Source organism: Colletotrichum higginsianum, chromosome 8 (assembly GCF_001672515.1).
Source record: "Colletotrichum higginsianum IMI 349063 chromosome 8, whole genome shotgun sequence".
In the NCBI taxonomy this organism is placed as follows: domain Eukaryota; kingdom Fungi; phylum Ascomycota; class Sordariomycetes; order Glomerellales; family Glomerellaceae; genus Colletotrichum; species Colletotrichum higginsianum.
The window spans coordinates 1,109,665-1,136,915 of NC_030960.1; the positions used below are offsets into that span (position 1 = coordinate 1,109,665).

The window sequence follows — 27,251 nt, forward strand, 5'->3', positions numbered from 1 at the left end:
GCATCCACCTTTTAGCGGAAGAGGCTGGTCCCCCTTTTTTTGTTTCCTAGTTTCTCCACCGAGACTCGTCGGAATGAAGGAATGAAGCCGTCGGCTGTTCCTGGCGGCAAAAGTGGTTGGTGAGTCGTGACAGGAGTTGACATTGGAGCGGACCTTGCCGCTGATGGAGGCCGGGGCATGGATTGAGGCCAGACATGGGTTGCGGCCGCGGCCCGAAAGCATATCGATGTCCGAGACGCCGAGAGCTGGATGGATAGCACTAGCACGCAGCTTGTCGGCTGTATGTCGCAACGCCAGCTTCGTCAGGGATCTTCATGACGTCTTGGGGGAGGGTTATCAACTGACGCTCAGTTTGGTGACATCCAACTGAATCAATCGGTTGCGTCTTCTGAACCCGATATGGAGAAATTTTTGACTCTTTTATCTCACAGTGAAGTAGACCTACCAGGCTCACCTGGTAAATATGGCGATGGCTGGATATCAATACTTTTGACAAGAAACCACGTGCTATGTATGTACAGACTCGAGACATCGATGGCCGCCTGGGTCTCTCGCAACTCAAACAACCTTGTTCGGCTTCCAACCGCCCGAGAAGCCGCGCGCAACGTAGATGGTCGCGCCGCTCGCCGCCAGACAGCAGCCCGACCAGATCCATCCGCTCAGGTAGCCGTGCGACCTGGACAGCGCGCCGGCGATGGGCGAGCCGAACAGCAGGGCCACCGACATGACGGTGAAGGCCATGCCGAAGCGCGTGCCCATGTAGCTCTTGTCGGCCGTCAGCTTGACGAAGGTCGTGGGCTGCAGCGCGAAGAAGGTGCCGCTGAAGAAGCCGTAGACGACGGTGACGGCGATCAGCGACGCCTGGCTGTCGGTGGCGGCGAAGGAGAAGGCGGCGATGGACATGACGAAGACGGCGGCGGCGATCATGTTCATGATGCCGACGTGGGGCGCGAAGAAGTTGGGCACGATGCGGCCGACGATGGAGGCGCCGTTGAGGATGGAGAGGAGGTAGAGGGCGACGTCCTCGCTCGCCATGCCCCTGTCGAGCGCGTAGGTCTGGACGTAGACGTAGGGCGTGTACATGCCGAGGAAGAGCAGGCAGCAGGCGGCGAGGAAGCAGAGGAAGGGCACGTCGCGGAAGACGGAGCGGTCGACGAGCGGGCGGCGCTTCAGCGGGATCTTGAGCTTGGAGGTCTTGATGACGAGGTTGGCGACGCCGAGCGTGACGAGCGAGATGAGGGCGAAGACGAGGACGGTCCAGCGGAAGCCGATCTTGGGCTGCATGGCGCGGAACAGGGCGGGCAGGACGAGGCTTGTGAGGACATGTTTGTGTTAGCATGATTCAGTCCTTGTTCTTTCTTTCACGAATCGTTCCTCTGGTGTTCATTTGCTTACCCGCCAACACCGCTCCCGTTGGCCGCGATGCCGTTGGCCAGCGCCAGCCTCGTCGAGAACCACTGCGACGGCAGCGCCACGCCCAGGGTGGACAGGCAGCCCGTCCCGATGCCGATGACGACGCCCTGGCAGAGGAGGAACTGCCACAGGGTGCGGCAGAAGGCCTGCAGGACGAGCCCCGCGAGCACGAGGACGGACCCGACGACGAGGAGGTGGCGCGAGTAGCCGAGGTCGTAGATGGGCCCGATGATGAAGCCCAGGAACACCATGAGGAAGTTCTGCAGGGAGCCGATGGCCGAGATCTGGAAGGGGGTGCTGCCGCTGAGGATGTCGGACTGGTAGAAGGCCTGGAAGGCGCCGAAGCTGGATATCAAGCCTGCGTATAGAACAGTTGCGAGTCAGATGCTGCTGAGCTTTGTGGCCGCTGTCGTGCGACCTGGTAGAGAAATATAAAATATATATATATATATATATGAGTGCTTCACGATGGGCTTCCATCGCGACATGATGCACAATGTCGCCGGATCGGGGCGTCACTCGTTTACTCACCCCACGTATTGAAGTACAGGAAGAACGAGCCAAGGATGTGGAGCCATGCCTGCAGACCACCGTCCGGCGGCCCGGCAGGGATCGATGCCTTCTCGGTAGTTGGTGATGTCTGTGACGTGGACGTCGGGGGGCTGTCGCTGGCGACGACGGAGGCGTCCGCCGCGACCTCCTGCGCGATGCCGTCCTTCTCGTGTCCCGGGGGACCGCTGTTTAACGTCGCCATTGTCCGCCGAACACCATCCGAGGTTCGAGAATTAAAAATTAAAAAATAACCCAATAATCTGCCGCGCGACAACAGAGTTTACTGATCTCTTCTCTCCCAAGGGTGAAAGCCGAGTTGGTTGTCAACGGTAGCCGCCCAAACCGATGCGCGCCAACGCGATTAATCAGAGAAGGTTTAAGATAATGGATGGAATGCAGGGTCTTGAATTGATTGAGAACAAAAGGCTCGGCAAGTTAGATTGGAGTAAGGTAACGCAGCAAAGTACTTCCGAGTCACATCCACGCTCATCTAAGCAAAGAGATGGTATGTATGTTGAACAGACGCTCTCTTCCCCCCCCTTTTCTGCTTTTACCATGCAGTGAAGGGATGAGTGAGTGGGTGGGGAATCTGTTTGCTGGCCTTGGAATATTTTTCTCCTTCTCTTCTTCTTTTTTTTCACCATCGAATGACTTGATTAGATGAGCCGATTGTCGGGTCTTCCAAACTGGTCCTCTCCACTTCCTTGTCCGCGACAGGGACCGCAATGCAACCTTCAATTATCGGGACCCCCGACCGGATCCGCCCAGAGCGGCGGCCCACCTGCAGCAGATCGGATCTGGACGTGAGTTGTGTCCCAAAGAAGCAGCCTCGGAACTGTTGAGCACCTGTTCCGAGTGATGTTGATCGTCTGCGAGACAGTGGGAACACGCTTCGGAAGCTGAGCTCGAGGGTCGGCGGTTGACTATCAGGCATCCGAGGCAAGCAAACCACAGGCCTTATGAGAGAGCCAAAGACTAAGAAACCAAACAAACAAGTTATGGCAAAACCATCGTCGACTCCATATGCTCTCCAAAGGTTTCGAGCTATCCACGATAGGCAGGCCAAAGTGAGCGCAGATTGACTGACCTCGGGCGGTCACCGCGAATGATCATCGCACGGCGGACACCCATGCCCGGGGACCGCGCCTGAATAGGCAGTCTGATACCCACTGATCTGCCCGCGCGCGTCGGGTCGGTCGCCACTCTAATAGCGATCAAGTGCACCGTAGTGGTCATGAATACCAGCAGCTGCTCATGTGATGGGAGTGTGTTGCGTGCATCCGAGTCGAGATTCTTGCGTTGAGAAGTGCAATCACTGACAGCTTGCGTTTTCAAGAGTAGACCGAGTAGCATAAGTCATAAGTGACTAGCTAACCATATGTGACCAACTCAGATCACGGGGTAAAGTGGCGTCAACAACTGCCTCCATTGAGAGAATCAAACAATAAATGACTGATGGCTTGGTGGACACCATGCCGTTTACAATAGCTTACATGCATGTGCCGTGTGTTTGGTTGATCAACTCAGCAAGGCACTCATCTGCATTTGACTCTGTCAAAACTAGGACCACTTACTAAGTCATCCCAGTATCTCTCAGACATAGGTCCATTCCTCTCCTCATCATGAATCCAACGTGCTGATGCCTGGACGGTTCATTCTCCCTCTGACTTTCAGTGCAAGGCGGCGATACAAAACGCGGTGTAATGCAAGGGAGGATTGAACTCAACCTCACGCGGTCATCCGCTGGTCATGGAGTAGTCCTCGGCCACCGCCTCCCAACTGTCAAAAAGAGGCAAAGAGATGCCGAAACTCGAGACAAGCCTTCAATAAATGATGCATCATTGTCAAGTAATAGTCTACTCCTGTTGTCATGCAGTTTAAACCAGTCAGTACACCACTAACACGTGAGTGTCTACAAGAGCCTCACAGCATGGCAATGTGCTTCAATCAGCCACTGCGACCTTTTAAGTCTAGAAAGGTGGTTAGAAAGGCAGTTTCTTGATATTTGCCTTGCGCCAGTCTTCTTCCTGTTCCTTGCATTTGGAACATCATCCCATATTTTGTCGTGCCGCCAACATGTCAACACAAGGGCGCGCCCGGCCAGGCAGCATCTTCCATCGTCTTCCTTTGGCTTCTCTGCACTGATCCCGCATGTCTTGTGGCCTCTACGCAACCAATCTCACCACCATGTCCACTTCGAGACGATACTGAACACCAAAGAGATCAGAGCTCGGGTTCCAAGGTAAATCTGGCTATATAACAGGGCGGGTGGAACGTATCCCAACGATGGTAGATGGAATAACTCAACCCTACTCTACCATCTTACACTATTATCCCAGTTCTTCATCCCAGCCAGCCATTCCCAAAAATGTCTCACTCGGCATCCATACTCTCGAAAACCCTTCAGTCCATCACCGTGACCAAGATCCGCGAGCTCGAGAAGCAGCGAGCACAATACGAGACCCGCAAGTCCGCGGTGCTCGCCGACGCCGACCGCCACCTCGATCAGGGCGAACGCATCAGCTGCCTGCTCGGCGGCGTGAGAGATCTGTACCGCGGCGGCAAGGACAACAACCACAACATCGGGGTCGTCGACAACACCGAAATGCTCTTGGCCCAGGCGAGGTACGACCCGTCGGTGCCGGCTCACATGCTGCGTTCGTGCGAGGACCTGCTGCGCTCCAAGCTCGACGTGCAGAGCCACAAGCTCAGCATGGCACACCTGTACTCGAGCCTCGTGACGGAGTGGATGAATCCCGGCGAGCCCATGGAGGGCGACGGCGGCGGCGGCGGCGGCGGCGGCGGCAGCGAGGAACAAGCGGCCGAGGAGGAGTCTTCTTTCGAGGTCATCGACCGCCAGAAGGAGCGTCTGCAGAGCCTCTGCGACCAGTTTGAGAAAGTCGTCTTCACACCCCTGGAGACGGACGAGGCCGAGATCAACGAGTACCTCGACAGCTTCTTCGACACCTTCGAGAAGAAGAAGGTTCTTGAGACCGTGAGGGAACACGTCCGCAAGACGAGCGAGGCCTTGCTGCAAAGGGGCAGGCCGTTCAACGAGAAGACGTTGAAGCAGTGCATCAAGGGCCTCCTCGAACAGGACCTCCTCAGCGACGACAAGCAGACCATGCTCAGGGAGTTTGAGCAGAACGAGGTCGTCCTGAGGGAGATCGCCGACGTCCTGAACACGCGGTTCGCCGACTTGGAGACCTGGGACTGGGACGCCGGGGAGGAGGGCGTGCCGGTTCTGCCGCGCCAGCAGCTCAACGGCAAGTACCGCATCTGGATGGACGAGGACGTGCTGCAGGCCATCTTCATCCACTACATCGGCATCCGCAGCTGCGTCGGCCTCAAGGAAGCCTTGACCCGCGTCGTTTCCGGCGAGAGCGGCCCGTTCTGGAGATGGCACGCCGGCCCGTCGTTGACCGAGAGAGAGGCGCAGCGACGCGCCTATTATCTCGGCGAGTCCATCACCGGGGAGCCAGAGGTAGCCCGTCACTTCACCGCCCGGAAGATTACAGACGATGAAAGCAAGTCGCGAGCAAGAGAAAGAGGCGTCTCCTTGGACGCCCCGGTCAGGACCATCCAGGCCGGCACGATCGTGGCGCACCGCAGGGACGACTACATCGGCAACTTTTGCGTCGCCGCGCTGCCGAGCCGGGTGGACACGCTCAACAACGGACTGTACGCCGACGAAGGGGAGCAGCCGCAGGATTCCAACGACGAAGGTGGCGACGACGACGACGGTTACGACGACAGGGCGAGCAGATGGGTAACCGGCGGGGGCAACGAGAAGCCGAACATCAAGCAGGTCCTCCTACGGACCCTCGCGACCGAGGTCATGGTCCAGCAGGCGCTCCACGGACAGGCCGCCGTGGTGCAGTCGGACCTCAAGTGGTTCGGGGCCAGCCTGTCGCACACGTCCATCTTCGCCGTCATGCGCTTCTTCGGGTTCCCCGAGAACCTCGTCGCCTTCTACAGAAAGGTCCTCGAGGCGCCCCTGAACCTGAGCCCGTCGTCGGATTCCCACCGGGCGGCGAACGAGCCGCGGCCGCGCGTCCGGCGCCGCGGGATGCCCATGGCCAGGGCGCCGGAGAAGCTCATCGGCGAGCTGGTGCTGTTCGTCATGGACATGGCCGTCAACCAGGAGACCGGGCTGCAGCTCTACCGCCTGCACGACGACCTCTGGGTCGCCGGGGACCCGTCGCACACGGCCGAGGCCTGGGGTGCCATGCGGCGCTTCGCGCGGGTCATGGGGCTCGAGTTCAACGACAAGAAGACGGGGTCGGTGTACCTCGTCAACGAGGGCGTGTCGAGAGACGAGGCCGTCGCGGCGGAGCTGCCCGACGGCCCCGTCGGCGTCGGGCACCTCGTGCTGGACCCGGAGAGCGGCAGGTGGACCGTCGACCAGGAGAACGTGGCGAAGCACGTCGCGCAGCTGAAGAAGCAGCTCGCGGAGTCGAGGAGCGTGCTAGACTGGGTGCGGACGTGGAACAGCTGCACCGGCCGGTTCTTCGGCCACGCGTTCGGCGAGCCGGCGTGCTGCTTCGGAGAGGAGCACGTCCAGAGCGTCCTGGAGACGTATCGGAAGATGCAGCGCGACATCTTCGAGTCGTGGTACAAGACCGCAGACGACGACGACGACGAAGACGACGACGACAACGACGACGGCGGCACGGCAGCAACATCCAATGGCGGGACGGTAGGGAAGTGCAGCGTCGTCGGCTACGTCAAGTCCAAGATCGCACAGCGTTTCGGCGTATCGGACGTCTCGGACGCGTTCCTCCTGTTTCCCGACCAGCTGGGCGGTCTCGGGCTGCGGAACCCTTTCATCCCCTTCTTAATGGCCCGAGAGGGCCTCAAACATCGCTACTCAGCGGCCGAGATCGTCAAGGAGCACCTCGCGATGGACCTGGAGGACTACGACCTGAAGAAGAAGCACTTCGAGGCCCTGGGCGGCGCCAGGGAGCGCGAGGCCCGCGCAGAGAGGGCGCTCGGCCACCGCTTCGACCCGGCCGACGTCCTGGGTCCCGGCGAAGCAGACGGCTTCATGGGCCTCGAGGAGTACGCCGCGCGGCGCGAGCTGACGAGCGCCTTCTTCGGGACCGCGTACCGTTCTCTTCTGAAGACGCCTCCCGTGGCGCAGCCAACGACGGACTGGGAGGTTGAGGACACCCTGAGGAGGCTGAGCATTCGGCCGGAGAGCATGTTCGCCGAGGTGGAATGGGTGTTGCAGATGTACCGCAAGGAGGCGGAGGAGAGGTTCGACGGCCTCAGGCTGGTGGAAAAGCAGTTCTTGCCCCTGGGGGTCATAGCGATGATGAGGAAGAGGGCCGTCCGATGGGGGTTGGTCCTTTGACAAGGTCCCGTTACGGTTGTTGCTATACTAGCTGTGTAGTTGCGTCTTGAATCACATGATGACTGCTGCTTTTTTCCCCCTGGTGTGGTGAGTCAAGGTCTCTTCCCTTGGGAGAGCATAACAAGAATGATAACCAAGGAGTTCCAGGCGATCTGCCTGCTGCCTCTGTTGTTACTAACACTGACTCTTCCCTCCGATATCAGCCAACGTCCTCGTCCCACAACATCTTCAGCCCACACATATCCCACGAAAGTTTACGCTACCTGTCACAAGAGCGAGTGAAACTGTGTCCGATGGTGGTGAGAAAAGTCCGCCAAAGTCCGCCAGAGTCCAGCCCAAGCCCTCAAAGAGATAACATCCGCCTCGGAAGACATCCGCTCAGCGGAGAGCCCGTCCACGGTGAAAGATTGGACATTGGCCGATTACAAAGTAGGCATCCATCAGCCGCCGTATTCTTATCTTCCCTCAGCCCAAAGGTGATTTAAAGGTCATAGTGTAGAACGGTTGTCTTCGTGAAAAGTCTTCCTCCGTTTTACACCGTAAGCTCTCTCTCTCTCTCTGCCGTGAACCAACAAGACCAACAACTTCCTCTCGCCGAAACACCTACACAACATCACCACCCCTATCACAACCCTTGTTGTAAACCTCAATGGCGACGGATCGAAAAGTGTTGGTCCTCGGCGGCACAGGGCCTGCTGGCATCTGCCTGCTCCGCGAGCTCCTCTTCCGTAAACACTCGACCATTGTGTTCGCGAGAAGCCCAGACAAGGTCCCGCAGGACCTGGCCACCAACCCACTGATTGAGGTATGCTCCATCCTCAACCTCGCCTCTCCCCTCTTGTTGAACACTGCATTGTCCGACAGTTTCACGTCCTCTAACTAACTTTCCCTCAGATCATCAAAGGCGACGTCAACGACGCAGCCGCCATGTCGGCGGCCGTGGCCCGCAGCTCCGCCGTCCTCTCCCTCCTGGGCCCCGACATCACGCGGGACAGGAAAATCGACCCTTCCTTCTTCCCCGACATCTACTCAAAGTCCGTGTTCCCGGCGATGAAGCAGCACGGGGTCAGGCGCATCGTGGCCATGGGCACCATCACCATCAAGCGGCCCGACGACCGCTGGACGCTCATACAGACCGCCCTGGGCCTCCTCATGCCCCTCCTCGCCGACAACCTCTACCGCACGATGCAGAACCTCGCCCGCGTCTTCGAGCACGAGTCGCTGGGCCTGGACTGGACCGTCTTCCGCATCGCCGCGATCCCGGGCGAGTCCGACGAGGCCAGCTGGCGGAACGACCGCGAGGGCGAGCTGTACACCGAGCCGGTCGGCGAGAAGGGGTGGCAGTCGTCGATCAAACGGTCGGCCTTGGCCCGCTGGATCGTGGACGCCGTGGAGGGCAAAGCCGACGCCTGGATCGGCAAGATGCCCGCAGTCAGCAACGTGTGATGTTCCCGACTAGGTGCATTTTAACACCACCAGGCATGTCTTTCACTTTCGTTGAATTACTCCATCTTGATTTGTCGTTGTTTAGAGGCCCTGGCATAGCGACATGTTGGTTCTTTAGCCAAAGAATCCAGGTTGATGTAGACCTGCTTTCAACTTATACCCAGAGAAACCGTAATTAGTTACTGCAACTTGTAAGATGATCTGTTCACGCAAGGTGTTGGAGAAGAGTGAGTCGTTGACATGTCTGCTACCAAAACATTTTTCAAGAGTTGACGAAAGTTCAGAAAGCCTTCATTATTATTACTTGGAGTTGAAACCCATAACACGCTCAGGTTCATGCAGATGCTTGCTTCATGAGGAGTGGGAGGGGGTATCGTTTTATGGAAGGATGTTCAGGCCGTCCGCCAAAAGACCAGACCCGAGACTATGTCACCATCAACTCCTCGGATCCCACTTCGCGTCGACATCGTCCAGCAGGTTGAGCGACTTGAGCGCCCCAGCGCCCAGAATCTTCTCCAGGCTGACCAGCTTGAAGCTCGCCTCGGCGCTCGTGCTGCCGTTGGGCAGCTGGTTCGCGTCGTCGTGCGTGACGACGAGGCCGTGCGGGAAGTCCCGGCCGAGATGGGTGCCGACGGCGGCGATGCCGTCCGTGTTGGACACGGCGTCGACGCGGCCGTCGGCGGACCCGGTGATGGTGAAGGTGGTCACGTAGTCGTGGGGCTCGGCCCGCCTGTACACGTTGTAGGCGCTGACGCCCTGGTTGGAGACGATCACGTACCCCTGGTCCGGCCTCGCGCCGTAGACCAGGGTGACGCCCTCGACGTCGGCGTACGTCCGGCCGTCGCCGACCTGCGCGATCCGCAGCCCGGCCTCCTTGGAGTCCGGCTCGGCGCCGTACCGCCACAGGGCCGACGGTTCCTCGCCGAGGAAGATCCAGCCGTTATCCTCGTCCGTGACGCACCCCTCCACCTGCCCGCCGGAGCCGCCGGTGAAGTCGCGGACGAGCGCCGTCTGGAGGGTGCCGTTGGGCGTCGCCGTCAGCTCGTACTGGAGGTAGCGGGCCGACTTCTCGTTGACGAAGAGGTACTGCTTGCCGGTCTTGGGGGACTTGTAGACGCAGGAGCCGTAGACGGTGTAGTCGGGCACGACGGGCTGGACGCCGCCGGGGATCTCCTTGAGCGTGCCGTTCGAAGTCATCTCGAAGAGACTGAGACGGGGTGTTAGTGGGAGACGTGGGACATGTCCGCGGGCATCCATGGGAACTTACCACAGCGTATCATCTCCGCGACAGGCGGCGAAAGCGAGGTCGACCTTCCGGTCGCCCGCCTGGAAGTTGTAGATGATGTCGACGTTGTTCGGCTCGGCGGCCGGGATCGTCTGGAGCAGTTTGCCGGCGAGGTCGAAGACGCCGAGGCCGGCGCCGACGGTGGACTTGGTCGTGGTGACGATGCGGGACCTGTCGGCCGACTCGGGCGAGATCCAGATGGCCGGGTCGTCGCCGTCGCCGCCGTTCTGCTCCGTCTCGAACGAGGGCTCGACCAGGAGGAACGAGCAGTGAAGCCCGCCCCATCCGCTCGCGCACTCGCACCGGTCCGGCCCGACGCACTCGCCATGCGCGGAGCAGTCGTCGGTGCATCGGAACGCGTCGCACTTGTCCCCCGTGAAGCCGGCGAAGCAGGCACAGCCGAGCGCGTTCTCCTGGCAGTAGCCGTTGCCGGAGCAGGCGTCGCAGATGTTAGAGCGGGCGCGGCATCCGGTCTGGCTCCGCGGGTCGTAGGCGGTGTTGACCGACACGCCGAGCTCGCCGAGCGCGCCGTCCAAGGACAGCAGGCCGAACCCGGCGACGTCGTTGTCCGCCTCGACGGCGAAGCCGAGCGCGCCGCTCGGGTACTTGGCGGTCGACCCCTGGTAGAGGCTGAGGCCCTGGACCTCGATGTCCTCGAGGCCGGTCAGCTTGACGGTGCCGAGCAGGTCGAAGGGGTATTCGTAGACGGCGACGCTGCTCTCCTGGGCCACGAACAGGTAGTCCAAGCCGGTGGAGTTGGAGGCGTAGACGGCGACGCCGGTCACGTCCTCCGAGGCCTCGCCGAGCTTGGTGACGTCCGGGGCGGTGGTGGACTCTTTGAGGTCAAAGATGTAGAGGTCCTTGTCGTCGTCGGCGGTGGCGATCATCTTGGCCTGCGACTGGACCACGGCGCAACCGGAGAACTCGGTTGGGGTTGGAATGCTTTGGACCTGGTGATGAAAGTCAGTGAGCGGTGGTGGATGGCGGAACCGACGTGGGCCAGCAGGTATTGAGCAGGTAGTCGGCAGTTTTAACTCACTTCGACCAGCTCGACGGAGCTCTTCCCCTGCCGAACGAGGTACTGCACAACCAGCGTCTTGCCAAAGAGGAAGACGTAGTCGTTTAGGCTCTTGCTGCGCCACGAGCAAATGGCCGACCAGTCGCCGAGCTTGGTCGTCCGCGCGGCCTCGATCTCCGTGAAGGCCGGCAGCTCGTACACGCGGATGACGGAGTCGGGCATCGCAATCGTGACCGCGAGGTCTTTGCCGGTGACGTTGTAGACCGTCGTGACGAGCTTGGTGCGGCCGGTGATCACGGCCTTGACCTCGGACAGCGGCGAGTCGCTGCTCAGGTCCCACGCGCGGAACCCCCCCGTGGCGGCCCCGCCGTCGTTCCCGAGCAGCAGCGGCGACTTCTCCCTGGAGTAGAAGACGTTTGTCCAGTCCGACTCGATTTCGCCACCGGTCAGGGCGGTGATGTTGAGCTCGAGGTTGACGGCGGCGGCGGCGGCGGTGGTTGCCAGCCAAGGGTGCGCCGCGAAGGCGGCAACGGCCGCAGCGCAGGCGAGATGCTTGATACCCATGGCGTTTGTGTCAAGTCGAAAGAAGGCAGCTCGACATGGCAAGACGGGCAGGAGAAATGCCCGCCACAAGAGAGGGAGGAGGAGCAACCCATTTAATATCATGTCGTCTGATTTCCAGACAGGCGCCGCGGATGGGCGGAAATAAGAACATTAAGTGGCCCTACGTCGCCACCCAGGGCCAGAGGTCAGGGGATCGTTATGCAGGTCCAGGCCTCTCTGTGCCATACAGAGTTACACGACAGGATAGGAAGATACTAGACCATGACGGATAACCGAACCGTCCCGTACTACGTCGGGCAGGACAGAGCTCGCTTCAAGGACTCGAGGGGTTTGTGTGGTGTGTGGTTGTGGTGTGTGCCGTATGGTGTGAGGCAACACAAGCACCGCGAGGGGGGGGAGGTTCCCTTCGGGTGAAACGCGTGGTGCAAAGCGAGCAAACAATTGGTCAATGGGCTGCGGACGAGGGAGAGGGGAGCCCATCGAGCTTCCGCTTCGGGCGTCGTCCGGCTTGGCACCGGCACGTGTTGTTGTTGGTGGCCGTGTTGACGGCGGAGGTGAAGTCATGCCGTCGTCTGTTTTACTTGTTGCAATACGTGTTTGTGTGTGTGTGTGCGTGTGTGTGTGTGTGTGTGTGTGTCTGTAAGTATAATGTAAAGTCAATTCCCATGTTCCCGCTGTACCCCGTTCCTCGTCAAAGGTCATCCATGCCGTGCCATGCCAGCGGGAACGCTGCCGAGGTTGACACGAGGAAATGTCCGTTTGTAGCCATCTTCAACTACGTAATTGGCCCGTGTGGACTGCGTTTAATCCTGTTAAGCTTCAGACGTTGGGGGCAACTGACACATCTCGGGCGCAACGTTTCTACTGTCTCCACAGGTGTATCTGCATCTTACGGATAACAGACAATACGACTTTTCTTCGAGCTTGCCACCGAGAATTGGGCATAGCGAGAGGCCACGGGAGTTGACCGGGCTTCTCGCGACTTGCGGCCGGCATGAGAACACAACACAAAAATTACACTCCCGCTCCCTTGGTAGAGCCAGCCAGCCAGCCACCCAAGGCTTGGCTATGAATTGATTTAATGCTGGCTGTGTGGTAATCGACAGGTCAATATGTCAGTTTCCAAGAGTTGGTTTCATAGCCTTTCGCCGAGTGGCCCAGGACTTGATGTTCCCTCATCCGCCGCAACTCCTGTGCTTCAACTCGGCTCTTCCCGCACAATTGATAGCAATACATTGTGCAACCACCCAACCAACTCGCTCAACGAAGCCTTCAACCGTATGCAAATCACAAGGAACTCACGAGTTTGACGACTAAGAGAAAACCAAACATGGAACGAAGTGCTGCACGTGCGGTTCCACAGGCAGGCTTGTAGATTCAACGGCGTGTCTAATGGTAATCTGCAGCTCTATCATACAAAACTGAAACTTGTTGACCCGGAAGCGCCGATCCGTGTGCAATCATGTCCGTGACCTCAATTTCACTCCTCAAGAAGGGGGAGCGCCGGTGCCGGACGGGGGAGATCCGGTCATGGTGCCGTTGCCGCCGCCGGGGGCACCGCCACCGCCGCCGCCACCGCCGACACTAGCGCCGGTGGAGTGGCCGCCCTCCTCGTCGAGGTAGCCGGCGATGCTGTAGTAGTCGTCGTCGGTGTAGTCGGCCGAGGCGTTGACGCCGATCTGGATCCAGGCGAAGAGGCCGTCCTGCAGGTCGTCGCTGAGGTAGACGAACTGGGGGAAGGGGTCGTAGGAGGCGTCGGCCTGGAGGATGGACCACATGTCCTCGGCGTTGCTGGTGACGGCCTGCTCGTTGGTGTTGTACGGGTAGAGCTCCTCGACGGCGGAGCGGATGGACTCGGGCCAGAAGAGCTGGCCGATGTGGCTGACGGGCGCGTCCCAGACCGAGATGGTGCCGTTGGGCATCACGGTGGCGTTGGCGTGCGAGAGCAGGTGGGTGTGCGTCGCGCGGCCCTCGTAGTGGCCCGGGAAGATGGTCTCGAACTGGGCGACGCCGTCGTGGTCGGTGAGCTGGACGCCGCGCAGGTACGTGCTGTTGAGGCCGTCGGCGGCGTAGTTGCCGTTGGTCGAGATGCCCGAGTAGATGCCCGTGGCGTTGCAGTTCCAGATGTCGACGGCGACGGCCGGGATCGGGTCGCACGTCGCCACGTCGACGTACTGCACCTCGAGGAACACGGGCACGCCCTCGCACCACTCGGACTCGATGACGTTGGACCGCAGGTACTCGCCCACGATGTAGTAAGGCCCGTCGGTGATCTCGGGCGCCAGCACGCACGACGTGTTGGCACTGAAGACGTCCTCGAGCGGCGTGAAGATGCCGGCGTCTCTGGAGCCCGTCATGTTGTGGTTGACGGCTTCCCACGCGGTGAGGTCGTCGGAATCACGGCGGTACTTTCGGGCGGCTTGAGTTGAACTGTTAGCAAACTCGGATACCAGAACAAAAAGGGCCAACTACTCACGGGCCTTGAGTCCCTTCTTGGCGCGGATCTCCTTGACCTTCTGGGCGCGGCGCTCGACGGCACGCTTCTTCATGGCCTGGGCGCCGGCCGAGTTGGAGCACGAGTTGAGGGAGCGCTGCCCGATGGCGGCCACGTTGTCGCGGAGCTGGATGTTGCGCTTCATGTGGTCGTGGCTGTGGTGCTCGCCGGGGTGGGCGCAGACGTAGCCGGCGAGGGCGAGGCCCGCGGCCGAGAGGGCAGAGATGCGGACCATGGTCGATGCTTGAAGTGAAGGTACTACAGGTGTTTAGGTCTCTAACAAAGTGATTGTGAAATGGTGAAAACGATTGTGTTATCTGTTTGGTGTTCGCGAGAGTCGTGGAAGCTTGGAACGAATGTTGCTGCGGTGGATGCGGCCTGGGATGGAACTCAAGAAAATCAGACAAGCCGCCCGGAGAGCAGTCTTTATACACATCTTGATGTTCTACGGCATCTCCGCCCTTGCTCTCCCCGTCGTCCTCGCCTTCATCTCTACGTGATGTGGATGGCGGCGGCGGCGACTGGGCCATCGCTCTCATCCGAACACCCCCCCCTTACTGAGTGACTACGTGGGGAGGCATCCTCGTCATCCCCATCCCGCAATCCTATTCTCGACCTTGCTACCCAGTGTCGTTAAACTCCGTCGGAACATCCGTCCAACCAGCAACGCGTAAAAGGTCATACACTATCCCCCGTTGCCGTCGTGGCACGCAGGGGTTCTGTCATCTGAGCCTCACATACACGACCTTCGTTCCGCGCCAGTCCACTTTTCTTCTTCGTTCGTCTCGGGTCAACACACACCTCCCCCACAAACAGTCCTCGGCGTCCATTTAACTCAGCCCTGAGGCGCATGCCAAGCGGCAAGGTAATTGCTTGGGAAGCTTGAAAAAGGCAAGATTAGAAAAGGGGGGCCGGGTGTTACTGAGCGGTGGAACCCGGCGTCGATCCGGGAGCGGGTTTCCCATCGGGAACTCATGTCGAACCTCCCACATCCCGTTCGACTGTGTGGGGGGGTTTCTACATAGTAAACTTCTGGACAACGTCGAAAGTCTTCGAGGCCCATCAAACAGACGACTCTGGATGACGAGGCACTCTCCCACTCTCTCTCCACCCGCCGGGTGGCGCCGCTGGCGTGTGTTTGCGCAAGCTTCAATGAGATTGGGCGGGTTCTTGATGACCATGCACACGTGCCGAAGGAGACGACGGTACACCGGAGTAGGCGACGAGGCCCCGGCGACCTTATTCATCTCCCAAAGGCCGCGTCGGTCTGTGGGAGAGCTTTGGATAGGGGCGGAGAGGTTCCGAGTCCACGGCCCCAGAGAGTATCGATCAACGCGGTGATTGTGAGGTTCGATGGAGCAGATGGTTTGATGGAGCAGATGGTTCAACCGCCTGAGCACTTCTCATGTTGTGGTTTCTATGAAAGAAGTCCTTGCTCCAGCCGGGAGGCAGGCAGTATTTCTCCTTTACAGAGGACGCATCGCAAAGGTAAAAAAAACAATGTGTCCAACTCTATTTAGACAGCAGAAGGATTCGTTCCAAAGGCTAGGTGGGCGGCATTTTCCCCAAACCCCGACATATCCATCTCGTCATGGCCGATAAACCAGGGGCCTCGGCTCACCGACCTAGCCCTCCGACAGCCAGGATCCCCTGATTCAAGGCGAATGGGCCTATCTGAGCGCAGTCGATCAATCCAACGTTCTGTCATTGGCTGTGCCATGTTACTGTAATCCACATCAGAGTTTACGTTAAGGGATGGGGGACGCTTAGAGTCGTCACTCGACGCGTGTCAGTCATCGTCCGTCTATCCCCGGTCAAAGGGGGCCGGCGCCATTCCCTGGCTTCGCCGCGCTCGTCAAAGTCCGCTTGGCCGTGCATTGGACCACGCTGTCGAAACAGAACACCTACAAGCATCCAATTGCTCCCTTGATAGACTGTCGAGAAATGATTCCATCATGTCAGTTGCGGAAGTCATGATGTGCTGCTCTTCGTCTCACTGAGACTCAGTCAATAACGGACTCAAGGAATCAAGTACTGCCTCATGATGACTATGGCAACGTGTAAACGCTCTCATTCCCAAGCTCTACCAAGGCATTTAATCTTGACGACAAGAATCCACGCAAGTACTCCTCTGACGCATTCAAAGATACAAGCTGGTAGTAATGCTGCTAACAGAAAGCTCTTGCAGTCATGCCACTCGCATTCAGTCATGCCGCTTGCCCCGAGCCCAAGTCTCTGGGGACGAGGACGACATTGACCGGTCCCTTCTCCCACAACATGTACACCTTGCTCCTCTCATACCAACCCTTGCTGTCTTCGGCAAGTGTCATGTCAAAGTTCCAGAGGAGTCTCGCGAGGATAAGACGCATCTCCGCGTAGGCCAGGCTTCGGAACAAGCGAAAGTCAGCAAGGGGGTTGTCTTTTTTTAAAAGCACCGAAACAAGTGAAATGATGCGCGACACCTACTTTCTCCCAATGCAATTCATCGGCCCGACGGTGAAGGGCTGGAACCCGTCTCTCCTGTCGCCTGCAAAACGGGGGTCGTTGAGCCAGCGCTCGGGGATGAACGAGTCGGGAAGAGTGAAGTTCTCTGGGTCATGGTACGCAGGCCAGTGCCAAACCTGCACAAGAGCCTGTTTTGTTTTCCCCTCTTCCGTCAGCATTTCATTTTCTTTCGTTGCTCCTTTCACAAATCTCGGGGATCTCATGGTCTTCTACTTACGCCGCTCGGCACGTATTGCCCCAGGAACACGCCCCCGTCGTCCGTCACGCGGCGCGTGATCCCGGTTGGGACCGGAGGGTACATCCGCAGGCCCTCGTTGATCACGGCCTGCAGGTAGCCCAGCTTCTGCACGCTGACCATGTTGATTTCGCCTTCGGACGCGAACGCGCCGCGAATCTCGTCGTTGAGCTTTCGATGAACGTTGGCGTCCGACAAGAGGAAATACGTGATGCCCGACAGGGCCGTAGCGGTCGTCTCGGACCCGGCGATGATCAGGGTCGAAGCGTTGGACTTGAGCTCGTCGAAAGTGAGTTCCTGCGGACATGTCAGCAACCCTGACTGAGATGGGAGGTCTCTCCCATGCTGGAATGTCTGTCACAAGGGACGGTAACCATACCCGAGCGTCGGTCTTTCTCAGCATCGAATCCATAAAGTCCGGCCGTGCAGACTTGGCCGAGAGTCGTTTCGTCACCTTTTCGTGCGTGAGCGCCACATGCTGCGCACGCTTCCTCTTGAGATTGGCCGGCAAGAAGTTCATCAGCAGTTTCTCAACCAAGGGATATCGTCTCGCGTTCAACCTGAAAGTACCCGCCTTCACGCTTTCGAAGATGAGCTTGACCCATGGATGATAGTCCGAGTCGTCCAGGCAGTTGAAGGGCTCCCCGAAGGCCAAGTCGCCGATGATGTCGAAGGTCGTCCAGTTGTACCACGAGACCATGTCGAGGCTCCGGGTCCCCCCAGCAGACTTTTCCTGGAGCTTACGGAGCAGCAAGTCAACGTAGCCCTTGATGATGGGCTCCTGTTTGGCCATCGACTGCGCCGAGAAGCCATGCGACAGGGCCCGGCGGAAGCGGGAGTGGTCCTCGCGGGCGGCGCCGATGATGCTGTGCCTGCTCTCCACCGTGAAGACGGGGTCTCTGCCGTGGTCGCCCGTGCCGTTCTTGAGGTGGCCGTGGATGTCCCTCCAGGCGTCTGGGTGGTTGTACGCGAGCTCGTCGGGGGCGATGCGCACGACGGGGCCGTACTCCCGATGCAACGCCAGGATTCTGCGGTGCACCTGTCCGGAGAGGCTGCTGCGGGTGTAGGGGATCCTCGTGGCTGCCCAGAGCTTGGGGCCAGGGTATCTGCGCAAGGGATGGAAGTATATGTTGTAGATGACGTTTACGAAAAGGTAGGCAAGCCCCTATATACTCGTCAGCCCCGGCAAGATTCAAGAGTCTCGGACCTGATGGCAGGCAGTTTGGTCGTGCTCATTGATTTTGTTCGGCCCTGACGTACCAAAGCCGGGAGTCCAATACAGACCATGGAGATCATTCTGAAGCTCCAAAACTGGGCAGTGAAGCCGGTGATCTGAGCCGCCATGATGTACGCGGGTTGCAACTTAATCGAGAATTTCAACACAACACTGAGGTGGCTGTAGTGAGAGTTGACTTGGCACTTGATTCCAAAAACTCACAAGCAAGCACCCGAAGCATCTTTATTAGAGGTCGGTCAACGAACACGGAGAGCGGACTTCGGGTTTTGCTTCCGCGGCCGAAGCCCTTCCGAAACGACGATCCCGCGCGGCGCAAGCCTGGTAAAGTTCCATTTTGTGCATAATTCGGCCGGTAGGGATCGCATCCGGTTCATGTTCCCCGAATTGACGCGGGGTTCAAAACCAAGTCGATCGATGCCGGGCCTTGGCGGGAGGCCGTGGAGGGTTCCCCGGTTCATAGATGCCGGGTCGTACGGGGGGCAGTCTTGGTTGATATCCCAACAGCAATTAGATGCCGACCGGCTAGCTCTGACGTGTGCTCAGGTTGGTTGAGGACTCTCCCCTGAGGTTGGAGGTGACCGAAAATTCTCTCAAAAGGATCGCCGCATGCTGAAGGTCAAGAACAGAGGAGAGAGGTTGCAAGCATCATGATACGTAGGACACACACAGTTGGTTTCTTGCCTACTAATTTTCTACTCATTCCCCCCCTCTCGGCCAACCGGCTTGTCAACTTGTGCATAATTAGCCGTGCACAAAAACACGCTCCAGCTAAATAGCAATATGACGTTCTTGAAATGCAAGATGGCCCGGGAACCCCTGTTCCATCAACACTTACGGCTCCATATCCGGGATTCAGACCTACATCCATATCGGCAAGCAAGGACGCTGCATTGGTGCCAATACCGACGTCGGTTAGAGCAGCAAATGCCACCTACTAGCACAGGAGGGTTTGCAGCTAACCCTGTAAAGGCCAGTCAGACTACAGAGTACTATGGTGTTCGGGGTAAGTTTAAGCTCCTAAACCGATGGTGTGGAGTCTCGGTCCACTACCTCAGTGACTTTAACTGGCCAGATTCGTGCTAGACGTTCTATGTACAGGCACACAAGAATTTTAAAGTACTCGTCGCTGAGGCAATTACGGAAGCACGGCACATCTACCTCACACGGGTTATACATTTGCCTGCTACCATAGCCGAGAGTCAACCCGTCTGTTGAGACCTGAAACTAAACTTGACTGTGATGTGATTCTCCGGTGGACTCAGACGGGGCACTATACTAACTTGTATTGCAACAAAACTTGGTGACATTGTTGGACTAGAGACAATGTGACGCCTATTGATGTCCGGTACTATGACGACTCTTCGTGTTCAAGGCGTAAAGACTTGCAGTGACTATATTCTATGAACGTTTGCAAGCAGTGTTGTTGTGTCATTCCTTCAGATTCAACCACAACTTAACCATTGATCCTTTTCCAAAATCATCATCGTCTTCTGGAAACTCCACCGTAATACCGCAAGGCAGCAGCCGCCTCGGCATTTGGCCTGCATAGTAATGCCTCCCACAACCAATGACATCGTCGAGACACACACCGCTAGCTCCATAGTCAGATGTGGTGTCAGCGGCATGTGGCCAGCACTGCATCTGACTTCCCCTCTCCTCCATCACCATGCTCACTCATAGTGCCGTGGATGCCATCTTATGACTATCCCTCTGGGGCATCATGACTCTGTGCGAAGTTTGCGCGAGGCTAGACATTGAGCAGCTGGGAGACACAGATGTCCGCTTTCATCCGAACCTCAAATCTCTCCAGCAGAGCGCTGCCGCAAAATGCCCCTTTTGCACCCTCTGCTACACCCGGGTAATGGACAATACCGAGGATAGCGTCACCGACGCGCTTCTCAATGACCGGATCCCAGAGAACTACGAAGTGGAATGCTTCACCCCGAGTGTCTGGCTCCGCGGGGAGATGAGGCAAGGGAACCGAGGTGTCGGCAAAGATCTTCAGGGTTGCGGCATATGGATCTCTTGCGGGAGGCTGTATCCTGACGGTGGCCTAGGAGAGATTAACCGCCCGGGCATGCCTTTTACCTCGCGTCTTTCCGTCTTTGCGTAAGTCATCATGCCTCGAGTACTTGTACAGCCAATGTGCTCCCACATCCCTTTTCCACAATCGTGTAGGTTCGACGACGTATAACCGCTCACAGGAGCCAAAACACTTCGGCTGCGTTCAAATACATCGACCGGCTTTCCACCGCTGACCACGATCCCGATCTTTACATCTCCTTGGCCAGTTGGCGCTTGAAAAGGTGCAAAGCTTCGCATACTCTCTGCAACCCAGCATCCTCAGACATGCCCACTCGCATCATCGCAGTCGGCAAGCCGAGTGAAAAGCCGCAACTGGTGACCACAGGGGGCCTATGTGAGCCCTACCTGGCTCTTTCTTACTGCTGGGGTCCAGCACAGGACACCTTTACCTTGACGCACGAGACCAAAGCCGAGCTCTTCAGCGGCGTCGCGGAGGAGAAATTAACGAGGACGCACCAAGAGGCGATCCAGATTGCGCGCTCTCTAGGCATCGGTTATGTCTGGATCGACGCGCTCTGCATCCTACAGGGAGATGCCGATGACTGGGCCTTCGAGTCTCAGCGCATGGCGCAAGTCTACGGCAACGCGACCCTGACCATCATAGCCGGCCGTTCGAGCGACGCCCGCGAGGGCTTCCTCACAAACCGGCTCCGTCAAAAGGTCCCGTCGTGTGCTCTGCGGATCTCTGCACACTCAGAAGAGACGCTCAACGTCTGCCTTCCAAGGTCTACCACGGTCGGACCGGTATCCACGCGCGGCTGGTGCTTCCAGGAGGAGAAACTATCCACTCGGGCCATCGTCTTCGGCCAAGAGCAGATGATCTACCAATGCCGGGAAGAACAGAACTGGGAGGACGGGCAAATCAAGTTCCACGACCTCACACCGACGTTCCTCGCCCCCGGCGTCTCCGGATTCGGCGGCGCATGCTCGCCGGCCGATAAAGACGCGACTCTCGATACGTGGTACAGGTTCGTCGAAATCTTCACGATGCGGGCGTTGTCGAACCCCCACGACGTCTTCGCGGCTATCGCCTCCATCGCCAAGCTCGCCCAGAACGTCCTGGGATCCCGCTATCTCGCCGGGTTGTGGGAGGAAGACCTGGTCAGGGGCCTGTTGTGGAGGCCGCGCCCTCAAGTGCAAGCGCACCCGTTGTGCAAGGAGCCGCTGACGCGCCCGAGACCAACTCCCTTCGCGCCCGCGCCGGTGATCCGCGCGCCGTCTTGGTCGTGGGCGTCCGTCGAGGGCCCCATCCTCCGCGCTTACGACCGGAACCCGGGCCGGTTCCGGGACAGCAACCATGTCAAGATCAAGCCTAACCCGGGGGCGACAGGATGGACGGCAGACGAGAACTGCGACGTCTCGGTGCTTCATATGCCGGCTTGTGAGCTGCAGATGGTGGGACGCGTGGCGAAGGTCGTCCTCGTCAAGACGGGCGCTCGAGAGTGGCTCTTGGCTGACAATTCGAGAAGAAAATGGCTCACTTACTCCAGGATGCTGCGCCATGCAGTCTTGCTGGCCTCGCCAGGCGAGGAGGGTTCAGACGCGAACTCGGATGGCAGCGTTGTGGCGGCGGGGGTCTTTGACGTGCTTGAGGAGGCAGGGGATCACGAAGAGGTGTACTGCCTTCCGCTGATCGAGAAAGAGGGCTTGATGGTCGTTCCGCATGGGAACAGTTGGAAGCGTGTCGGGTGGGTTGAATTGAGAAGCTGGGCTTGGTTTGAGGCACAGCCAGAGATCGAAGTGAGGCTTGTTTGAGCAAATGTTACTCTTGGCCACGTATGCATGTATGTACGTGGAGTTTGACGTTGGCTTCGTAGCGTTGGGTTTATGATACCAAGGGCCGTTCGGATATCACGTCGTTTGTGCATCTCACAATTCAATGCTTAAAGGCTGGGGAAATCGAAAGGCATAAGAACACATTTCATTCCCGAATACCCGACAGGTCTCACAGAACCATGACGAAGAGGTAATCCGTTCATCTAGGAACATCGAATTACTGGCCAGCTCATCGTTGACAAGAGTGTTGTAAACTGTTGTTCAAACAGAACCAGACGTGTGTATACTCCTTCGCCTCCAATAGCCCCCAAGCTGTATTCTAGTATTACAGCAGAGACCCCTACGCGTTGAGCCAAAGCTTCGTGAATCTCCAGGCCATATTCCACTTGACATCGAGGAATTGCCTCCACGAACTCATCTCGAAATGTACCGCACGACAAGCTACGTCAACCAAGATGCGTGACTCTCGATCGTCGTACAGCAAACTCCCGACGGCTTCCCTCACGCCTATAACAAAATAGGCGATACTCAGCATTGTCAAAGCGAAGTCCGTCAGGTGGGATAATGGAAAGACGTCGAATATGTCGTCCTGGCAACAGTATGGGCCGCCGGCCCAGCCCCCGCAAACAGAAACCTCGAAACCGATTGACCATACGACATCCGCAGCAGCTGCAAAAGATAAGAGGCAGAAAGTCAGTACCAGGAGCGGGTACCAACGAAAATCCGTCCGTTCAACATCGAAGTCCTGGGCCACGAACAGCCTCTCGATGGCACAGATCTCGGCCGGGGAACATGGTGACGATCTAGGAGCGGCGTCGATTTGTTCTTCCAAGCACTGGTAGCCGCCGGGGGTCCTCTCCGCAAACATCAACCCTGTTGTGGTGGTGAAGACGCGCGCGCAGGCGATCCATTGGGCTATTGCTAGGACATATAGCGCGGCGAAAACAACCTTGCTAAGAATGGGCCAGCGGTGGAACGCGCACCTGACTGGGTGATGATGGAAGTTGTTTGCAAACCGCCAAGTTGTTAGCCACGCAAAGGCGCCGATCGGTTGGATGTTCGTGGTGGAGGTGTTGAAGATGTGATAACCGTACCACCACAGGAAGAACGAAGCCAGGGTGTAACAACGTGTGAGTATGGTCCAGTTCAACACAGGCCTGTCTTTACAGTCCTCCGGTAGATGTTGCTCAAAGGTAGCTTCGGATTTCAAGAACTCGAATGCTGCTGTGGCAGCAATGTTGATGGCCAGCCACAGGCCGAGGCTTCCCTGTCTGAAAGCCGCTTCCAATGGGACGGAGGGTACGATTTTGAAACCCTGGAGGCAGTATACAGCTTCGCATAGTCCTTCCATCGATCCAAGCGGGCCATGTGCCCTCAATGCCCAAGTTCTCGCCGACTCTGTGTAGGTGAGGTTCGTGAACTCCGTGCAGTCGACAGATTCCATGCCAACGGTTGGGCATGTCCCGTAGCGGGTGTTTTTATAAAGCGGGAAGTTCGGACTGTCGACCTCGAAATCCTTTGAGTCTGTGAAGGCGAGCATGATCTGGAATGCAGCATTCAAAACAATACCAACCCCGAAGAAGCAGCGGAAGCCGAGAATGGTTCTTTTCCAAATCAACTTCTTCCTCTTGGTTCTGGCGATCGGGCGCATCATTCGGAGACGGATGCTTCGGGCTAGAAACATTAAATTTGAATCAGCCACGCCTCAAGCCTTTGCGTAGTGGGTGTATGTACTTTCGTCAATGTCCACATCGTCCGTCTGACCCTGTTCGACATTCCGCGAAAGTTGAGGCAAAGGGATCGCCTCGTATCCTCCATCATGCGCGTAACCATTCGCTGAGATGCGTCTGGGAGACATCGTAAAGCATCGCCTTGAATTTTCCGTCAGGAACAATGAACTCAAGCCGGCTGAGAGAGAAACAATAGAGACAATAGAGACAAAAATTGACAAGATTTTATACTAAACAGTTACTGCAGCCTGATCTCGCACATCGCAGTAACCAATCCTGTACACCAGTGATGGTTTTCTAGCTTTCTGGTCCAGCAAACGGCGCTGACTCGGACAAGACTGGGATGAATTGCAGGTTAGCACTCAGTGAGGGCGGCGATCATTGGATCATTTACGAATTCCCGTTCAAGGCTGCGGCCAAGCATCTTCCCGCCGCCTTGAGTCAATATTCCATTTTGTGCTGCACTGAACTGGTCAGGCGCCATTGATTTCCGCCCCTCAGCCCGCAGCTCGCCGAAAATGCCTTTGCGATATTAGTGGTCGGTGAGAAGCCGCCTCGGGTAGCCTGCCGAGAAGCAACAAATAACGGCACACATCTTCCTCAGTGCCAAACGAATAGAGCTCGGTGTGCTGCTACATTTGGAACCGGCTGCGTCGTACTAGTCTTCGACAACCTTCTCTTGCGGCTCAAGATCCCTGTCGCTGAGTAGCACAGCAGTCTCATCACGACAAAACTAGGGCGAAAAAACCTGGAGTCTGACGCCGCTGAATGAGAAATAGCATCCAATCACCAGCATGCCAAGCCAAAATCATGTCGGGCTGGTTCCCCGGCGGGAGAAATGCGCATGTAAATTGTAATTATCAAGCCCTTGCGACCAAATACGAGGGCCAGTCGCCACAACGCGGTCCGCCGTGCGACCTGCAGGTAAGCGTCCCGACACGGTACTCTCGGCCCGGTCTCCCATCAAATGCGGCTCTTGCTATCAGACACACCCAGTTCAGTGTTCTGGAAATGGCAGGCAAATTTTGCGGAAATGCTGAAAAAAGGGGGATGTTCGGGATTCTGCGTCGAACTGGGGACTGCCGGCCAAGGGGCGGAACTTCTTCTCAACACGGGGCTGGCACCACTCTCTGTGTACATGTTTTCCCTCGTCCACCATTACACACTCTGCTACGGCGGCGCGAAAGAGCGCTGCCGCTAGACTAATGCGGCATGTACCAGTCCTGATGTAGTTATCTCAGCCTCAACGCAACTGCTGGAGGGTGTACATTGGTGCTGTGACGCTGTGAAATGTTCATCGGCGTATACCAAGAAATTACAACCGTTGGAAGGTCTAGTCATGAAACCTGCGACCTACGTTTCCCGAAAGAATGTAAACGACACACCAGTCAATAGACTCATTTGCAACATGAGCATTAAAGAGGTGTGGAGGCCGGAAGACATGAAAATATTTCATAACGCACACATAACTACTAGTATACACGACACAGACCATACGGCCGGTCTAAGTTGCCAGTCTTTGGAAGATGACAGCACGACGCTTCACTTAGCCGTTTAGACTGTTGACATGGAACCATTTGAAGGGATCAGTGGCGGCGTCGACCCTGTACTGGTGGATCACGCCGTCCGAAATGGTGAAGATGCGCTGAGCCTGGGTTGACGCGATCGCCGTCGCGTTGCCGAACTTCTGATCGAGCTCGGTGGGCCCAACCGTCCATTTCTTGGTGTTCCAGTGGGCCGAAACCAGACTGCCATCGCCGGCGAGATACGTGACCAGGCTCTGGGTCCAACCTTTGGAACCGAAGCTCAGCGACGCTATCCCGGGCGGCGGCTGGGTGGGGAGGCTCGCAGCGAGTTCGTTCCCTGGCATCGTTGGTCAGCTACGGTTTCCCCCCTCGTTACTCTTCACCCGGTAAAGACGTTTGACACTCACCAGAGTTGCCGAAACCCCAGCGCCGTCTGGTCAACGGCCCATTAATCACCTCTATCAAGTTGTCGCCAGCCGAGTGGTACACGCGGAGGGCGTCGGCGTTCGTCCCTGTTGGGCCGATGCCGTTGTAGTCGGTAAAGGCATTCATCGAAAGACCGCTGCCGGGGAGCACGTTCCTGCTGATGGCGGGCATCGACTGCCACTGGCCGCTGGTCGAGTTGGCGAGCTGGATGTCCCCGTCGCGCTCGTACGTGAGCAGCAGGGTGTCGGTGCAGTTGGGGCAGATCTGCCAGTACGCCGCGAGCCGAGAAGTGTTGGACGCCTGCGGGTTGATGGTGGGCTTCAGGGCGCCCGGGATCCACTCGCCATTCACCGGGTCCGGGGAATACACCTCGGAGACGGTGTTGTCGTGTTGTAGGTAGTACAGGCTGACCTGATACCTGTTGGTGGCGCAGGCTAGGGGGCTGCCCGGCTTGACGTCCAGGGACGGGATGGAGGAGCTGTTCATGACGCTGGCAGTGACGTTGCGCTTGGTCCATCCGCCGCTGAGCGAGTCGTAGAGCATGACGTTTAGGGCGTTGTAAGAGTCCTGGTAAAAGACGGCGGCCCGGCCGATGTTGTTGCTGTCGGTCCAGTTCGTCGCGGCCAAGCTGGAGTTAATCAGGATCCCCGTGCCCTGTTGCTCGGCAATCTGTGATCCGGTACCAGTAGAGCGACGGCTCTTGCTCATGGTGAGGCCTACTGCAAGACCGAGGACCAACGCCAGCAACATGGCCGTCGCGAGGGCGGCGAGAATGAAGATGTTTCTCTTCAGGCCCAGTATTGTCTTTTCCTTCCGCAGGGGAGCGGCGGCCTTCGGATCCAAAATGCTCGCTTCATCATCGGAATGGATAGTTGGAGACGAAAGTGTTGTCGTTGCGGTCCTGGAAACGGGGGTAATGTAGGCTGGCGCGGGCGTGGTGGGAGTCGAGCCAGAGGTGGCTTCGTCGGGTTCGCTGACGACGGCCTTTTCGTCCCCCATCATCGTGGACTGGCGCTTAATGACCACCTCCAGGTCGCTGTAGCCCTTTGATTCCATCGTTGCGTTGCTGACGGCGTGGTCGAGATTTCGAGGCTCAGATCGATCTTGAACGATGCGCTGTTTGGGAGTTTTGGCGCCTCTCGGTCCTGCTTGTGAGAGTGAGCCAGCCAGTGGCTAGGACGAATAGGTTTTGGAGACTTTCAGTTATTAGAACCATGAGCCAGCATGGCCCTAAGACAAAAACGAGTGAAAATTTCAGACGAAAAATTACGAAAAGAACGAACGTCCGAAAGGGACAAGTAGAGAGAAGAAAGGAAACGACAGGATGAAGAGGAATGACCCGTCAGACGGGAGAGGGCTCGTGGTAGTATGGAACATCAAACACAAGCATTTGCTTCAACCTACGAAGTATGATGACATACCTAGTCAACCCGTCCTTTTTGACTCGGGGTAAGCGACATCCGGATGATCAGGTTGGGGCTCGGGCGGACTCCCATTGCCTACCAAATCCCTATAATGAATGATATTGACAGGGGTCATGAGACCGTGATCAGACTGACGATCTGGGAATCATGATCAAATTGGGTTCCCAGAGGCTCTCAAG

At 57.6% G+C, this 27,251-nt stretch overlaps 9 protein-coding genes across 9 annotated transcripts; 3 read left to right on the plus strand and 6 right to left on the minus strand.

Annotated features, from left to right (window-relative positions):
• Nucleotides 1-558: 558 nt before the first annotated feature.
• Nucleotides 559-2,167, minus strand: CH63R_11304 (Major facilitator superfamily transporter; the record flags this gene model as incomplete). Its single annotated transcript, XM_018306278.1, has 3 exons — nucleotides 559-1,312; nucleotides 1,396-1,771; nucleotides 1,945-2,167. The coding sequence occupies 3 exons, from the start codon at nucleotides 2,165-2,167 to the stop codon at nucleotides 559-561; spliced, it is 1,353 nt and encodes a 450-aa protein (XP_018153119.1).
• A 2,166-nt stretch (nucleotides 2,168-4,333) lies between these two features.
• CH63R_11305 (uncharacterized protein) lies at nucleotides 4,334-7,321 on the plus strand (the record flags this gene model as incomplete). Its single annotated transcript, XM_018306279.1, has 1 exon — nucleotides 4,334-7,321. The coding sequence occupies one exon, from the start codon at nucleotides 4,334-4,336 to the stop codon at nucleotides 7,319-7,321; it is 2,988 nt and encodes a 995-aa protein (XP_018153120.1).
• A 649-nt stretch (nucleotides 7,322-7,970) lies between these two features.
• On the plus strand, nucleotides 7,971-8,767 carry CH63R_11306 (NmrA family protein; the record flags this gene model as incomplete). Its single annotated transcript, XM_018306280.1, has 2 exons — nucleotides 7,971-8,126; nucleotides 8,216-8,767. 2 exons carry the CDS (start codon nucleotides 7,971-7,973, stop codon nucleotides 8,765-8,767), a joined length of 708 nt encoding a protein of 235 aa, XP_018153121.1.
• A 435-nt stretch (nucleotides 8,768-9,202) lies between these two features.
• On the minus strand, nucleotides 9,203-11,736 carry CH63R_11307 (phytase; the record flags this gene model as incomplete). The annotated part of the gene is made up of 3 exons (XM_018306281.1): nucleotides 9,203-9,974; nucleotides 10,035-11,002; nucleotides 11,092-11,736. 3 exons carry the CDS (start codon nucleotides 11,734-11,736, stop codon nucleotides 9,203-9,205), a joined length of 2,385 nt encoding a protein of 794 aa, XP_018153122.1.
• Nucleotides 11,737-13,121: 1,385 nt separating this feature from the next.
• CH63R_11308 (Gpi anchored protein) lies at nucleotides 13,122-14,363 on the minus strand (the record flags this gene model as incomplete). Its single annotated transcript, XM_018306282.1, has 2 exons — nucleotides 13,122-14,053; nucleotides 14,111-14,363. The coding sequence occupies 2 exons, from the start codon at nucleotides 14,361-14,363 to the stop codon at nucleotides 13,122-13,124; spliced, it is 1,185 nt and encodes a 394-aa protein (XP_018153123.1).
• Nucleotides 14,364-16,335: 1,972 nt separating this feature from the next.
• On the minus strand, nucleotides 16,336-18,212 carry CH63R_11309 (Cytochrome P450; the record flags this gene model as incomplete). Its single annotated transcript, XM_018306283.1, is given in 5 exon segments — nucleotides 16,336-16,513; nucleotides 16,595-16,842; nucleotides 16,851-17,165; nucleotides 17,248-18,033; nucleotides 18,129-18,212. Coding segments are annotated over 5 exon segments (1,611 nt in total).
• Nucleotides 18,213-19,825: 1,613 nt separating this feature from the next.
• CH63R_11310 (Heterokaryon incompatibility protein) lies at nucleotides 19,826-21,945 on the plus strand (the record flags this gene model as incomplete). Its single annotated transcript, XM_018306284.1, has 2 exons — nucleotides 19,826-20,214; nucleotides 20,310-21,945. 2 exons carry the CDS (start codon nucleotides 19,826-19,828, stop codon nucleotides 21,943-21,945), a joined length of 2,025 nt encoding a protein of 674 aa, XP_018153125.1.
• Nucleotides 21,946-22,306: 361 nt separating this feature from the next.
• CH63R_11311 (uncharacterized protein) lies at nucleotides 22,307-23,824 on the minus strand (the record flags this gene model as incomplete). The annotated part of the gene is made up of 2 exons (XM_018306285.1): nucleotides 22,307-23,640; nucleotides 23,701-23,824. 2 exons carry the CDS (start codon nucleotides 23,822-23,824, stop codon nucleotides 22,307-22,309), a joined length of 1,458 nt encoding a protein of 485 aa, XP_018153126.1.
• A 1,418-nt stretch (nucleotides 23,825-25,242) lies between these two features.
• CH63R_11312 (uncharacterized protein) lies at nucleotides 25,243-26,704 on the minus strand (the record flags this gene model as incomplete). The annotated part of the gene is made up of 2 exons (XM_018306286.1): nucleotides 25,243-25,559; nucleotides 25,630-26,704. The coding sequence occupies 2 exons, from the start codon at nucleotides 26,702-26,704 to the stop codon at nucleotides 25,243-25,245; spliced, it is 1,392 nt and encodes a 463-aa protein (XP_018153127.1).
• Nucleotides 26,705-27,251: the final 547 nt, after the last annotated feature.